Genomic DNA, 15,130 nt, shown 5'->3' with positions numbered 1-15,130 from the left:
TTGTTTCTTCCTTCTTGTTTCTTCTGCTCCAAATTGTTGATTTGAGTCCCGGTTTCCTTTTCTTCACTGTTGGTTCCCTTTATTTCACTTTTCATAGCCTTCACTTTTTCCTCTATTTTGTGACCATACTCAACCAGTTCTGTGAACATCCTAATTATCAGTGTTTTGAACTGTGCATCTGATAGGTTGGCTATCTCTTCATCATTTAGTTGTATTTTTTCTGGAGCTTTGATCTGTCCTTTCACTTGGACCATATCTTTTGTCTCAGTGTACCTGTTACATAATAAGGAGCCTCAGGTGTTCACCAGGGCGGGGCAACCCACGTGGCTGCATTAGGGCACTCTATGTGGGGGAGGGGTACGAGAGGGAATAGTGCTGCTTGCTCCACTCTCTGCCAGTTTTCAGTCACTTTCCCTGCTACCCACAATCAAATTGGGCCCTTCTTCTGCTGATTCCCTGGGTGGGTGTGTTTGTGTACATTCTAGAACCCTGTGAGTCTCTCCAACGAACTCTCCTGTGAGGCTGGGAGTTTCTTCCGCTGCTGCCTCAACCCCCACAGGTGTTTTCAGTCAGAAGTTCTGAGGCTTTACTTCCTTGCTGGAACCCTGGGTTGCGTGGTCTGTCTCGCTCCCCGGTTGTTCCTCCAAGTTTACTTGCAGGGAAATGTGGGACCACCCGCTCCACCAGCCACCACCTTGCACCTAGTGGTGAGTCCTCTCTGCCCAGCTGCTCGTCTCTGTCCTGCCTACCGGTCTGGATGAATGTTTCTTCTTTAATTCCTTGGTTGTCAGACTTCCATTCAGTTTAATTTCCTGGCAGTTCTGGTTATTTTTTGTTTTAAAATTCACTGTTGTCCTTGTTTTGGTTTGCAAGGAGGTACAGTGTGCCTACCTATGCCTCCATCTTGGCTGGAAGTTGGACAAAAGCTCTTTTATTTACTGACATTCCTCAGCCTTTCCCCCAGGGGGAGAGACAAGTATGAGGAGCTATGAGACTCTGACCCTCAGTAGACAGGAAAGAAAAGGTGTGGAGAGGACACCAAACAGCCCAAGTGAAGAGGCACAAGTGGGGAAAGGGTCTGTGGGAGTACAAGCTTTTCCCCATCATGTGTTGCATGCCATGTTTTAAAAACAAAATACATGGCATTCAGCCTGCATCAGATGTGGTGAAAGGAGAGAGGCCAGCAGGCACTCAGGTGTGAACCTCAGTCAACCCCCAGGACCCATGCTAACGGGTGCCAAGTGGGCAGCTGAAGCTCAGGGACACCCCAAAGGTGGGAGAAGACCCTGTAAGCCTCAAACGCATTCACACCTCTCCTAAGTTGACTCACGGTAGCCTGGAACAAGGCTGGCAATGTCCAGTGTATGGGCACCAGAAGAAAGTGAGAGCAGCCCAGGAAAGTGTGCTGGCTTAGGAAGGAGTCTGACGCTAGGAGTTCTGGGTACACAGAGTTGCCAAGGAAGGTTAACTGGTACCACAGCTCTGAGACAGGATCCACTCTGCTCAGCTTTTGGGATGTTGGTGGAGATATCACAAGTGACCCAGGAACCCTACCCATGTGACACTGGCTAAAATCCCAAGACGGGCATAAGAAATAGGGTGCTTGGGGAAAATCTGTCACCTTTGTCTGAGACCTCCTATGGGTAGGGATGGGAGGTCTGCTCTCAAATTAAAACTGGGACTGGAGCTAAAAAGAAGAGGAGCTGGGCAACCCCGGATCACCAGGGTCAGTGACACCATCAAGGACAAGACTACATCCTCACTGGGCTGGACACCGTCAATGCTTCTGGACCTGGGGTTGTTACAAGAAGAGGGGCAAATGCGGGTCAATGTCAGGGCTCCCCGCTCCTCTCTTCAAAGTGACCAATGGACTGGGCAGCAGAAGACACCTTTATTGGGTCAGCACCTAAGGACAGAAGTTGGCGTCTTATTAAGCAGGAGGAATGAGCACTCAGAATATAAAGCAACCCCCCACCCCAGGTAAGGATATAAACATTTATAGTCTATACTATATAACACAGCGATTTTCAACCATGTTCATCTCATGGGACACATAAACTAATTACTAAAATTCTGTGGCACATCAAAAATATTTTTTTTCCAACAGGACAAAAAATTGGGTATAATTTTGATTCATTCACGCCAGATGGCTATTGTTGTATTGGCTGTTATCATTGTTTTATTTGACAAAGTAAGATGAGAGAGGCCCGTGCCCCTGACTAAATGGTCAGGTGTTCTGTGTTTTAAAAATCCTTGCAGCACACTGGTGGAAAATTGCTGCTGGAAGGGCATAAACTTTCTAGTAGTGAATCATCTGAACTGAGTGTATGTTCTTGTCTTATCCTTCAATTAGTGCTGTGTTTCAGTTTTCATACCTCACTCTTCTTCCCCTCTTAATAATCGTCTTCACTATAATTAGCTTCCCCTCTTCCAAAATGTTCTGTGTTTTCTATGATGAAATTGAAAAAAACATATATAAACATTTAGTAACAAATTTTTAGACTACTGGTGAGAAAAATCATTGCTTTGCAGTTATGCATCAGCATCATTAGGTGGCGCTGGTGTGGGTTTCAGTCGACTCACACTTCCAAGTTCAGCTAGTTGGAGTGGAGATACCGTATTTTGCTGTGTATAATGCACACTTTTTGCCCAAATTTTTTGGGGAAAAACAAGGATGCTCATTATACATCGGTAGTACTAATTCCATACCTATATAAATGTTTTTAATTCTTTTATTTATGTTTATGTGTTAAAAGTGTAACTTTAAAAAGCAATAATGATGTCCATATGCAAAATAATACTCCGGAATACAATAATTGGTGTTATATATAAATAAAAAATTGAATTAAAAAATTAAACTGAAAGTTTTTTTCCCTGAAAATTTGGGCCAAACACGTGGGTGTGCATTATACACAGCAAAATACAGTAATCTCAGACACTTCATCTTCCTTTTGAATAAACAATAAACCACACCCTCTAACTTGCCTTCAATTACTGCCTTTTCTAAGCACACTCACCTACCCATTGCTTACCTTAAGTCCCACCCATTCCTCACCTTAACTTTCCAGAGGCCAACGTTACATTCAAACTGTCAGTTTGCAGCACAAGACCTTCAGAAACCAGGTGTCTCCCCTTCTCTTTCTTCACTTTGCCCCAATGCCGACTTGAGACTCTTATATTCAGGGGTTCACAGTTTCACTCCTGATCATATTTTTCATTTGTAATCCAGCTTTTACCTCAGTCCCTGTCCACGGTTCTCACCTGATCTCGGAGGCTGTTTCTGGACATTCTGCTTTTGTTTTCTCTTCATCACCTCCTCAGATGGTGGCTTAAGTTGCCCACAGCAAAAGCAGCAACAGCAGCAGCAGCAGCAACAGGTGAGCAGAGCGCACAGGAGCACAAGTGTCTAAAAGGCAGGAAAGAATGGCCCACAGTCCCTGCACGTGTCCATTCAAGCTCCCCTCCTTCCATCCTCCTGGCACCCAGAAAATGAGACAACAGAAGCATCTGTCCTGAGAGAGGAGGGGCAGGCATCCTAGATGAGGAGGGTCACCCCTCCTTCCTTATTCTTAAGGGACTAAGAAGAATTGTGTACCTTGAACCAACAACTATTCAGCACAAAATAGTATGTGACACCTTCTTCGCCGAAGTGATCATACAAATATATTCCCAACGAGCCATGTTGGTCGTAGATTTTCCGTTTCTTAGGGTCACCAAGGATGGAGTGGGCAGTGTTGACCTCTTTGAATATTTCTGCTGCTTGGGCATCCCCTGGATTCTTGTCTGGATGATACTTCAAGGCCAGTTTCCTACCCAGGCAATACCCAAAAGGGGGGGTGGGGAGAGAATTGGGAGTAGTTAGGGAGGGTGAGGGTGAATGACCGGGACAGGTTTCTAGGTAGGGAAGAGGGAACGCATTAGATGTGGCAAGCAGCGCAAGTCTAAATTCCTTCCCGTGCCACACTGAAGAGGACCATGGCCCCATCCAGCACCAAAGTGGGCTTTTAAAAGGGGTAACAGCAAGGTAGAAAGAAATGGGCGTAAGAGGGACAGTCCAGGGTTTGATCACCGGCTGAGGTCTGAACCTGTAGGCCTTTTTAATGTCTTCAGGTGAGGCACCCTTCTTAAGCTCCAGCACAGCATAGAGGGTGGTCCCGGTTTTGGACAGCCGGCGGGCTGCTTCATCCACATGAGACATGACCTGGCTCAGGGGAGACGCATTTGTGAGCACTCCCACAGGTGAGGCTGCCGAGATGGGACTGTCCAGGGACAGGAAGCTCGTTGTCTTCAGGGGCTAGGTAGGTAAATGGCTACAAAGGGACAAGTATAAGACAATGGTGAGTGGGATCTACAACTGGCAGCAGAGTGCAGGTGACCAGAAATGACATTCAAATTCACATTTTAAAGAGGAAACAGCTCACACTTTCCAGTACCCTTCAGCTACACAGACCTCTGGATACCCCACCTCCTGGAGTTGGAAGCAATGGGTGGTCTCAGCACAGGAAGAGACTGATGCTGCCCAGAGCTACTAGCCCCTTAAGTAAACAGCACTGGTCCTGTCCAAACTCATTCTGGGTGTGAGAGACCAGTGCAGCCTCAGTCTCTGAACAGGCTGGGGCAGGAATCCAGATCTACAGTTACCAAGAGAGAAACAGTTGAGGCCAATCCCTGAGCTAAGAGAAGTCAGGAACCCAAAGCCAGGCCAGGGGACAGCTAGGCCAAAGACTCTGTTCTTCCTCCCAGGCTCCGCTCTCAACTCTTCCCACCCTACCCCTCAGAGACAGGGCAGTGGACCACAGAGGGATGAAGAGGGAAGTGAAAAGGGGCGGCTGTAGGGGCCGACCAGCGACCAGCGAGACAACAGGCAGCAAGACCCCAGAGAGTGGGGCGAGCCTGGGAGGCCGTGGCCTAGAAGAACTAAGACAAGATGCTCAGAAGGGAATGTTCTGGCTCCTCAGGTCCCCTCTGGCTCTGTGGCCTCCCCACTGGGCCTGTCACTCTACCTTGGGGTCCTCTCTTCAGACTGGTGGGCCTTACACCACATCCATCAGGGTATGAAACTTCACAGCCCCCGGGGAGTCTAGCGGTCCACTGCGCTTGCGCACTGCGTCAACACACCCGGTCCTTTTTTGGCGCCACCGGAAGGTGTGGGAGGCGAAGCCAAGTGGGCCCTGGGACCTATTTCGCGTGCTCGAGGGAAACTGAGCGTAGGGATATGCCAGGTACCAGTAGCCAAGGGCAGCACATCTTTTGTAGACCTTTCCTTGGGTGCATCCTTCAGGGGCATCCCATCTCTGGTGGGAGGGAGTCACCTATCCTGGTTGCCATCCTAGCTTGTTGACTCACTCGAGGAAGGATAATGGGCTTGCAGAAGTTGGCTCTGTGAGAGGCATGGTTTCTGCACGCCTTTCTCAAGAGCTGTATTACCTTCCCAGTCTTCTTTTTCAGAATTTAGGGGTCTCCATTTGGTCCTTTCTTTCCCTTCCACCTGGAAACTACTGCACTTCCTTTAAGACCCATCTCAAATGTCAGTATTCCTGGGAATCCTTCCTTCATTCCCCCAGTTATTCCCACCTTGTTCTGTCAAAGCATTTATCCTATTATATTGCTGTTGTTAGTTTGCACGTTCCTTTAAAACATTATCTTGAACATTTCCAGAAGTTACTACCGTTCTTCAAAAACTCCCTTTAGGCCCTGGCTAGTGTGGCTCAGTGGGTTGAGCGTGGGCCTGCGAACCAAAGGGTTGCTGGTTAGATTCCCTGTGGAGGTGCATGCTTGGGTTGTAGAACTGCCAGGTCCTCAGTTGGGGGTGTGTGAGAGGCAAACACACATTGATGTTTCTCTCCCTCTCTTTTGCCTTCCCTTCCCACTTTCCCTAAAAAATAACAACAACAACAACAAAAACCCTTCCTTTAAATACTATTCTATCATGAGTATGTACCATAATGTAATTATATAATCCAGATTGGCTGATGTGTTTCTAATCATTTGCTAGTATAATGACCTTATGATGCAAATTCTTATCTATCAAGCTTTAACTAAACCTTTTTTTTTCCTCTTGGGGTAGATTTGATTCCTTGGAAGCAGAATTATTGGGTCAAACGAAAAATTTTTGAGGCCCTTAATCCATATGATTCTCTTCCCAGAAAAGTACCAGAAGTACCAGTTTACATTCCTAACCAGTTTCCAACCACCCTGCAGGACGTGAGAGCACTGTCTCTACCTGGCCTCTCTTTCCATGATCCCCTACGGGAAGTAGTGCTCCCAGCACTAATAACTTACCACTTCATGGTATTGGAGAGGAGCCCTCAGTGGCCCCCATGATGTGTGATGGAAAAGCTGCATTAATTCAATAATATCTCTGTTACCCCTCTTGTGGCTTTTATCACTCTCTTTTCTTTAATACAGTTAACTGTGCACATTCATCTCCCCTTCTGGGTTTTAAGCTATTAATCAATACTCTACCCCAAGATGTGGGAGCTGTCTGAGCAAATTAAGTAAGCTGTCCACATGCAACAGACACAAGGACCGCTGAATTAACTAGTTGATTTCTGTAGGTCTGTGACTAGGGTGGGGAGGAAAGTCTTTGGCATCACCTGCCCAGCTCATAGGTTCTGGGTCAGGTGAGTCTAGAGGCTAGTGACCTAAAGTGAAGGAGGTAAAGCTGATGGCTTTTCTGGAGGTTTGTACTATGCCAAATTTCTCTAACTAACCTGCAGCCTTTCATCACCACCACGGGAAGATAGAACTAGCAGAACAACGAAAGTCATTTCTTCACTAGCACTGGGGAGAGAGCAGAAGGCATTAGAAGTGCAGTGTGCTTACAGTGAATTCCTGGCCTCAGTCTACAGACCCAGTGGGGGCCGGCCCCTGCCTCTCACTCCCACTCTATCAAGTACCTGGTTTCTGGTCTGGACTGCTCTGGTTTCTGCCATGCCGTTTTTTTTCTGTCAGTTCTTTGAAGACACTATGTTCCCTCCCATTTCAAGGGCTTTTGGCTATGCTGCCCCCTCTGCCTGGAGGACTTCTCCCCAGGCTGTTTGCTATGCCAGCTTCTCATCCTTTGTGGATCTCAGCTTTGTGCCTCCTCAGAGAGGTCTTCTAAATGGACTTCCACTCCTCTCTGTCCACCTCCTAACACCCTCACCATGATTTGTGAATATATGTTTATTTGCATGTCAATTTGTTCAAAATCTGTGTTCCCCAGTAGACATTGAACTCCCCAAGGGCAGGCACCTTGTCTGTTTGTTCACCACTGTATCCCCAGCACCTAGAACAGTGCTCCCAGTAAGTTAATGATTTGTTGAATGCACTACAGCAGAGCGCTCCCTCTGCTGGTCTAATGAAGGCCTGAAGGTTGACCTACAGCAAGAATTCCCTGGGGCATTGGATAGGCCTACAGGGCCCTTCCCCCCTCTTGTGGTCCTAGACAAGAAGCAACAGGAGGGGCAAAGAGAAAGAGGGCAGTTGTGGAGATGGTGATGGTGAGTCTTGTTTCTTGTTCCTGTTAGTCGTCCTCCAGTTCCTAATGGAGATCCTGGAATACGGTTGGTGCTCAACAAATGTTGGCTGGTTGCGTGAACCAGCAAACTTTTGTGTGCCTCTTCGGAGATACTTTTACCTTTGATCCTTACAAGAACCCTGGGAGGTGGTATGATCACATCCCTGCTTTACAGACGTGAGCGCTGAGAAAGGGGGAAAATTAGGTGCTGAGAAGCGTTAGTAAACATCTTTCATGGCTTCCCAGAGGCTCTAGAATGTTATTACTTTTTATCATTGCCCTCTGACATTCTAATTAACTCTAATTGCAGTGCATGGCTCTTGAAATATCCATTATCTTTACGTTTCTGACTCTCTGACTGAAAGGATGCTGCAGCCAGTAGGCTGCAGAGATGGGGATGGAGCAGGCAAGTTGTCCTGGCCCCCACTTGGCCTTCACCTAGAAACGACCCCCTTTGGCTCTGTTTCCTGTGCACGTTGTCTCTTCCGACACCGGCACAGAACTAGGGAGAGCGCACAAGCCAGGCGTCAGAAGCCCCAGTCCTGGGTTCTCTCTCTGGTTCCAACAAGCTGTGTCATCTGGGACAAGTCACATAATCTGAGTCTTGTTTTCTTCTTCTGTATAAACCTGTGTCATTTCCAGGGTTGCTGTCAAGACTAAGTTAGATTTGGTGTAAAAAGGATGGAAAAAATGAAAATAACTATGCTAAAGAATGAGTACAGACTAAAATCTTTTCTGGAACTGTTTGCCCTCTCACCCTACATTGAGTCAGGGACCTTCTAGATTACTGCCTCACGGAGCCATTTGGTCTCTCTGGAGAAAACTAAGAAGCATCCCTTATTTACCCACAAACAACTAAAGTTTTAGTCATATAGCTGGAATGCACACATACAGACAGCAGACATTGGCATATTTATACCCAAAATATTGTGTTCTTGAACATATGCAGTGGGAGAGAGAGAGATCATAATTTGTCATACCCAACCACCGGGTTCTAGAATTGTGAAGTTTTCAAGCTGAAAGGGACCTCAGAGACTTAATTCTCATCCAGTGCCTTCATTTTTTAATGGAGGAAAGTGTGCCCCCAGAGAGAAGGTTTGACCTGCTCAAGGTCAACCAGGGAGATCTAGATCTCAGTCTTCTGACTCCAAGTTCAGCATCTATACTATGACTGCTCCTTATGTACACAAGCTCCAATGTAAAATCTGGGTTAGAGACAGACCAGAGCTTAGCTGACATTCACCTCCTTTCACAGATGATGTCAGAAAATGTCCCTCTTTCCCTCCCCGCAGTTGAAGGCATATATACCACATGTGATGAAAAAAATACTACCAGCCCAGTTCGTTTGCCTGTCCTCCCTAGCACAGACTTCTTACGGTGGGAGGTGAAGGGCTTTATGCCCCTGTCCTCCTGACCTGCAACCCCAGACTCTGCAGACCCACAGGTAGGCTAGCAGGACACACCTGCTCACCTGTAAAGTGGAGATCACAGTGCCTACCTCTTAGGGTTGTTAAGAGGCTTAAGTGTTTAATTTGAATAGTGCTTGGCACGTGGCAATGCTAAATCACTCATCATCATTATCATCCTTTCTATCCTATCTCCTCCCAGTTTTGTAAAGAGAGATGTTACTACTCATTTTGTCTCTGGGAAGAAGCGAAAAAGCTGGATCTTCTCTCTAAGGAGATCTGCACATTGTCATTGGTACCCTCCCACCCCTTTCTGCATCCCTCTCAGCCTTTGAGAAACCTACTTTCTTATTCTCCTGCCCGGTACGCTCATGCTGCTTTCTGGCTGTTCAAAATGTCCCTGGCAGTTCTTACCAAGCAGTCAGAACTCCAAAATTACCCCTCTCGCCTCCTCTCCTTTTAACATTTATAATGAAAACTACAAACTCCATAAAACGACCATATTCTTAAGTGTTAGGTAGAAAGTAATCTGATTAAAACACTGTAATTCAGCTTACAGTGAGAAAGGCTGTAACACCTCACCCACTTAATTCTTACTAACACAGAAGGAATGACTGGTGGAATTTCAGGCTATGTTTTGGGGAGAGACTTTGGGCCCTAAATCACTTTTCTCCTTCCTGTCCAGCTCCCCCTATTTCACGTCCTTTCATTTCTGCCGCTCTGGTAAGTTTCCTCTCCCGCTGCTGCCTCCTCTTCCTCCTTTCACCTCCTGACCATGGGTATGCTGTAGGGTTTTATCTTTAAGCTCTCTTCTTCAGGGATCCAACCTTATACCTCTGGCTTCGGTGTCACAACAATGCTTCAGTGTCATCCACATGCCAGTTTCCTATTGTCTCAAAACCACATTCTAAAGTCTGCACTCGTGATCTTGGTCTTGACCTGGTTACTCCTTTTGGTTTCTCCATTTATGTTACTGTTATGACTTTCCAGGATAATGATGCTCAAAACTCAAACATCTCTGGGCTGTGGACTCATTGTTTCCATAAGATTTTCCTTAATTTTTAAATGGCTCTTTCATTTGTCCCTGCTTTTCAGCTCCCGCAGTCTTGAAGTGCTCCAGGTAAAGGATTCCATAGCACGCTGACTGCTGTCCTAGCCTCCTAACTGTTCTCCATCCTGCCAGCTTCACCAGGGATACTGCTTCCAGGTCAAAGTTCACAAAGCAGTGCTTCCATCATTACTACTCTTTTGGTCTTAGCCTGTGGAATGCAATACAGCCTTTTAAGTCTGGCGGTGAACTCTACAACTTGATTCCAACTTATCCTTCCAAACTTAGTATCTGCTATTGCCCTTAAGTGAACCTTCCCTAACACCCATACTGGTCTTTTCCCCCCTAAACATTCCTATACCGTTGCTCTCACACCATTTCCCATCATAAATTTTTCTTTTCGTTCATCAATTCACTTGCTCAAAAAATACCTGGTAAGCACTGCTATATGCCTACTTCACTGGGCCCAGTGATAACTGGTCACACTCTTTTCTGCACTCATAAATCATGGCCTAGTGTGGAAAACAGACATTTACTGGGTGCTATCATGTGCCGGACACTGTTCCTGATGCTGGGGCTATCGCTGTATACAAAACAGACAAGACTTTCTGCCATCATGGAACCGACATTCTGGTGCAAGGAGATAACCATTAAACAAAATAGGTAAACTGTATAGTATGTAGGTAGTGATAATGGCTATGGAGAAACATAACACAGGAGATGGAGACGGAGACTTTTTGAGGGGAGATCACAGTTTTAAAAAGGATAAGTAGCCCTGGTTGAGTGGTTCTGTTGATTGGAGCAACGTCCAAACGGTTGCAGGTTCAGTCCCTGGTCAGGGTACATATGGGAGGCAGCCAATCAATGTTTATCTCACTCTCCCTCCCTCCCTTTCCCCCTCCCCCTCCTCTCTTTCTAAAATCAATAAATATATTTTCACGTGAGGTTTAAAAAAATGATAGGCAGATAGGGCCTGAGAAGGTGATGTCTGAGTCAAATCTGAAGTAGGTACTCAGGTGAGTAGTGGAGACATCTGGGAAAGTGTGTTTATCACAGGTGCACAGACGAGTGAAAGCGAAGGCCTGGGGTGGGAACGTGCATGCCTGGCGTGTCGCAGGGCCCGCACCAAGGCAGGGTGGCTGGGAGTGCGGTGGGAGCAGTATGAAATGACATCACAGGGCCTAGTTGTGCGGGATTTTGCAGGCCAGCGGAAAGCCTGTGGCTGACAGTGAGTGAGGCAGGGAGTGATGAAATCTGGCCTGTGTGGTCTAGCCGCTCGACGGAGAACAGACTATGGGGCAATAAGTGTAGAAAAAGGAAGACAACCTAGGAGGCTCCTGTGATAAGAAAGAATACAGATGGTGGTGGTTTGGACAAGGGTAGGAGCAGGGCTTGCTGGCAGCTTGGATAGGGGTGAAAAGAGAGGAGTCGAGGGCGACTCTAACCAAGGTTTCCGGCCTGGGCAAAAGGAAGGGTGGAGTTACTGGGCTCCGACCCAGAGGACTGCCGAAGGAAGGTTGGGGGGGTGGGGGTGATGGTCGGGGCTCGGGCTTAGGCTAGGCAAGCTGCAGGTGCCTATTGGGCATTAAGGAGGCGAGGTCAAGCTGACATTTGGATATTTAAGTTTGGAATTCAAGTGAGAAATCTGAGAAGTATAAGGTGCTTTCCTTTAAAGTTTTAAAAATAGAACATCTCAAACACAAACAAAAATAGAATAGTACAATAATTCCCCACATACCCGTGACTTAGCTTTGACAGCCATTGGCTTCTGCTGCTTTTAGATAGTACTCAAAGCCTCGAGACTGGGTGTTATCTCCACAGGACTGAGGTGGTAAGAGAAGGGGGCGACCAGTTCCTGGACTAGCCCAGCTTTGACAGGTTGAGCAGCTGAGGAGACACCAGCAAAGGAGACTGAGAATAAGCAGTTGGTGAGGTAAGAAGAAAACCAGAGTACGGTATCCTGGAAGCCAAGTGAAGAAACAATTCCCAAATAACAATTTTTAAAAATCCTCACCCAAGGACATGTTTCCATTAATTTTTAGAGAGAGGAAGTTTGGGAGAGAAAAAGAGAGAAACATTGATGTGAGAGAAGAACATTGATTGGTTGCCTCCACGTGCACTAATGGGGGGTTGAAACCACAATATAGGCACGTGCCCTGACCGGGAATGGAACTGACGACCTTCCTGGTACAGTGAACGACCACCACCCAACTGAACCATGCAGCCAGGGCCCAAATAGCAATGTAATTACAGTATAAATTGTAAATTTTCTTCCTTAGCTGTAATTACAGCTAAGGAAGAAAAAGTGTACAGTGAGAATGTATAACATGAGAACCAACCTAGTTTACAGGTCAGGAAAGGCCTCACTGAGGAGGTGACATTTAAGCTGCTGGTCTTCATTCTATCTCCAACTAAAATCCTGCTTCCTCCCTACTATTTCCACTCTAAAAAAAAATTGGCTCCTCCTTTCTGGAATGGCTTTTTCAAGGACAACGTGTCAGCCAGTAGGGGGCGCTGGGGACACAGTGATGAGAAAGAATTCCTACTTTCAGTGGGCTTGTACTCTGGTGAGGAGACAAACAAGCAAATGGTTTCCTTAAACATGGTGAGTGCTACCATCACATAAGCACAGTGGGTCTTGAGAGCATCAGGTAGGGGCACATAACCCAGCTGGGGGTGTCAGGAAATGCTTCCTGGAGAAAGTGAACTTCCTGAGCAGTGAATGGATTCCAGTTCTTGCTGGAAGATCTCTAGCTGGCCTAAATCCTGACCTCACTGCTGGCCTTTACTCTCCTTCTCTATCAAAGTGAACTGGTCTAACTTGGGTCCCCCCAACCTCCCAGCCTCAACCCCACCCCAATCTATCTGCTCTCCTGTCCCCTTCTGATCTGATCTGCCAGCCTCTGCTCTGGAACTGCGTTGACCTGTTTTCCTGGAAACATCCGGAGCTTCCTGCCACCATCATGCCTGGGACTGAGAGGGGCCTAAGGACTCCCTTTAGGGAATATCCTGAGGCAGGACAGGCAGTAAGAGCACAGGGGCAAATCAGTAACAACACACTGCAAAAACTGAAATCGCTGGCAATCAGTTAAAGCCAGGAAGGGGGAGAGCATGTTTATCTTGTTCATCAGGAATCCCCGCAATGCAAGCAACGTGTATGGCAGGAAATAAGTGTTGAGTAAATGTGAGGTGAATCATTCTTACAAGACTGCCTTTCGAAGCTGTGCTCCTGATTGCTGCATAATTTCCCTAGCTCTTAGGTGCTAATGTCTTTCTCAGACCCGGCATTCGAGAGGACCCTTTGCACAGCTTCTTCACACGGCCACTTGATGGCTCTTTGAGAAACAGGTGCAAGCAGTCTGTTTTGCTGCCAGGCTTTTCTTGCATAAATTTCCAAGGAAGGGCAACTGTTGGTATTCTCCCGCCGGTGTCCCAGCTTCCGGAGGCAGCGCGTTCCAAGGCCCAACACCCAGGGCGCTGCTGCAGAGGGCAGCCCTGTAATCCATCTGCTGCGACGCCCCCTTCCCTTCTCCGTCGGCGCGCTTCCCCGCCCACTTGTGGGGCCGCACGAGCCAGTGTCTGCGCATCCCCCCATTCCCCCCGGTACCCAGGGCGGCTGAGGGCGCGCTGCGGGCTGCCCAAGAAGGGAAATCCAGGAGGAAGCCATAGTTGTTACTATCACATCCCCGGGTGTCATCATCGGCTGAGGTGTGCCTAAAAAGCCCCTTCTCCCGCAGAGCGCCGCGCGCTTTCTTCCTATTCCCGATCTCGCCCCCCCCCCCCCCCGCCACCTCGGGTGGGGCCGCCACAGCCGAGCCCCCTCCGCGTCCCAGCTCCAAGGCTCTCAGAATCAGGGAAGTCGCGGGCCTGGTGTGGAGCTTAGAAAACCAACGGAGCCTGGCGGGATGTGCCCAGGCCCTGGCACAGGCAGAGGACACGCGTCCCACACTGGCTCTGACACTGCCCTACAGGGTGACCTTAGCTCGTGGCTTCCCCTCCCGCTGCCTCAGTTTGCCCCCCTATAAGCCAAGGAAGGAGCTGAGGTCCTATGCTTCTGGGGGAGCTTGGAGGGAGGACGCCACCCCCCTCACTTGCCCCCTCCCCGCATGTGGGGTTTGTGCTGGGTCTTGGGCGCGGAGTGGGGTGACGGTGCCGGGCACGGCGTGAGTGGAGGCGCAGCGCAGTTGGCTCGCGCAGACCCTCTTGTTCTGTCTCGCTCGGCTCCCCGGCGCAGCGCGGGCACCAGCCGCACTCTCCCCCGCCGGAACAGCCAGCCCGCCGCCAGCTAGCTTGCCTAATCCGTTCAAGCTTCACCTCCTCCGCGAAGCTCTCCTGGGTTAACCCCATCACTTCCAACTCAACCTGGCACGTGTTCCAGTTGTTGTTGTTTTTGTTGTTTTTAAGAGGTGTACACGCAGTGTCATTGTTTTGGATAATGGTACTAATGTCCCTAAGTTCAGGACGCCCGATGTGCCCTGAAGGGTGAGGTTGACGGGTTTCTTGCCTGAGCTTACTAACCACTCCCATCTTCCACGTTTCCCCATCCGTGCGTCACTGTTTCCCCTCCTCTTACAGACCCCCTGCTTTAACACTTGGCCACAGCCTGGAGTGCACAACCCAATCACCACCCCGTTTTCATCTACAGTGACAGCAGGTGTGAGGGGCAGAAGGCACGGAGCATTTGAAGCTTCAGCCCCGGGCTCCGCAACTGACTTAGCTGCAAGTGGCTGCTTTCCCCTGCTTCAGTTCAAATGAGGCAAAGGGAGGTAATGCCCTGGAAGGTACAACAGGTTGAAGGTTACGAATCCCCTGTTGGCAAGCTGACCACAGCCTCCCTCCAGGAACAGTGGCTTGTGACCCCAGAGCGATGGGGAGCTGCTCCTCCCTTCCTCCGCTGCTCCGGAAATCGGAGTGACAAGACCGCACTCCCTTTGGTTACCAGTGTCATGCCCGGAATCGGGAAGGGACGGCCCTTCATTCATTGGCTGCATGACCCCTGCGCGCTTCTTTCTCTGGGACTCAGTTCACTCACCCGGAAAATAGGAATAACAGTGGATGGATGGAAGGGGATCAGGAAGCTTTCTGCCACCCGAAGTCTCCGTATAACAATAAATAATAATGAACGGCACAGTGCTTGGCAGCAGATCCAGCTCAGGAATTCTGACCCCACAGCCT

The 15,130-nt window shown here is 48.4% G+C and overlaps 1 protein-coding gene across 1 annotated transcript; it reads right to left on the bottom strand.

Moving 5' to 3' along the window:
* Window positions 1-1,832: 1,832 nt before the first annotated feature.
* DNAJC5G (DnaJ heat shock protein family (Hsp40) member C5 gamma) lies at window positions 1,833-4,198 on the bottom strand. Its single transcript, XM_053666993.1, has 4 exons — window positions 4,086-4,198; window positions 3,596-3,809; window positions 3,262-3,406; window positions 1,833-1,906 (listed from the first exon to the last, which is right to left on the bottom strand). The coding sequence occupies exons 1-4, from the start codon at window positions 4,196-4,198 to the stop codon at window positions 1,833-1,835; spliced, it is 546 nt and encodes a 181-aa protein (XP_053522968.1).
* Between the last annotated feature and the right edge of the window lie 10,932 nt (window positions 4,199-15,130).

Source organism: Artibeus jamaicensis, unplaced genomic scaffold (genome assembly GCF_021234435.1).
Source record: "Artibeus jamaicensis isolate MK-2021 breed Jamaican fruit bat unplaced genomic scaffold, CSHL_Jam_final contig_465, whole genome shotgun sequence".
NCBI lineage: Eukaryota > Metazoa > Chordata > Mammalia > Chiroptera > Phyllostomidae > Artibeus > Artibeus jamaicensis.
This window is presented reverse-complemented; position numbering and strand designations above follow the sequence as displayed.

Coding starts and splice junctions, on each gene's coding strand:
- DNAJC5G (XM_053666993.1), bottom strand. CDS start 4,198: ATGTCTCATGTGGATGAAGCAGCCCGCCGGCTGTCCAAAACCGGGACC. Junction 3,810..4,085: donor GACATTAAAAAGGCCTACAG/GTTCAGACCTCA, acceptor TTGCCTGGGTAG/GAAACTGGCCTTGAAGTATC. Junction 1,907..3,261: donor GAAACAGCCTCCGAGATCAG/GTGAGAACCGTG, acceptor TTCTGTCCTTAG/GTGCTGACCCAATAAAGGTG.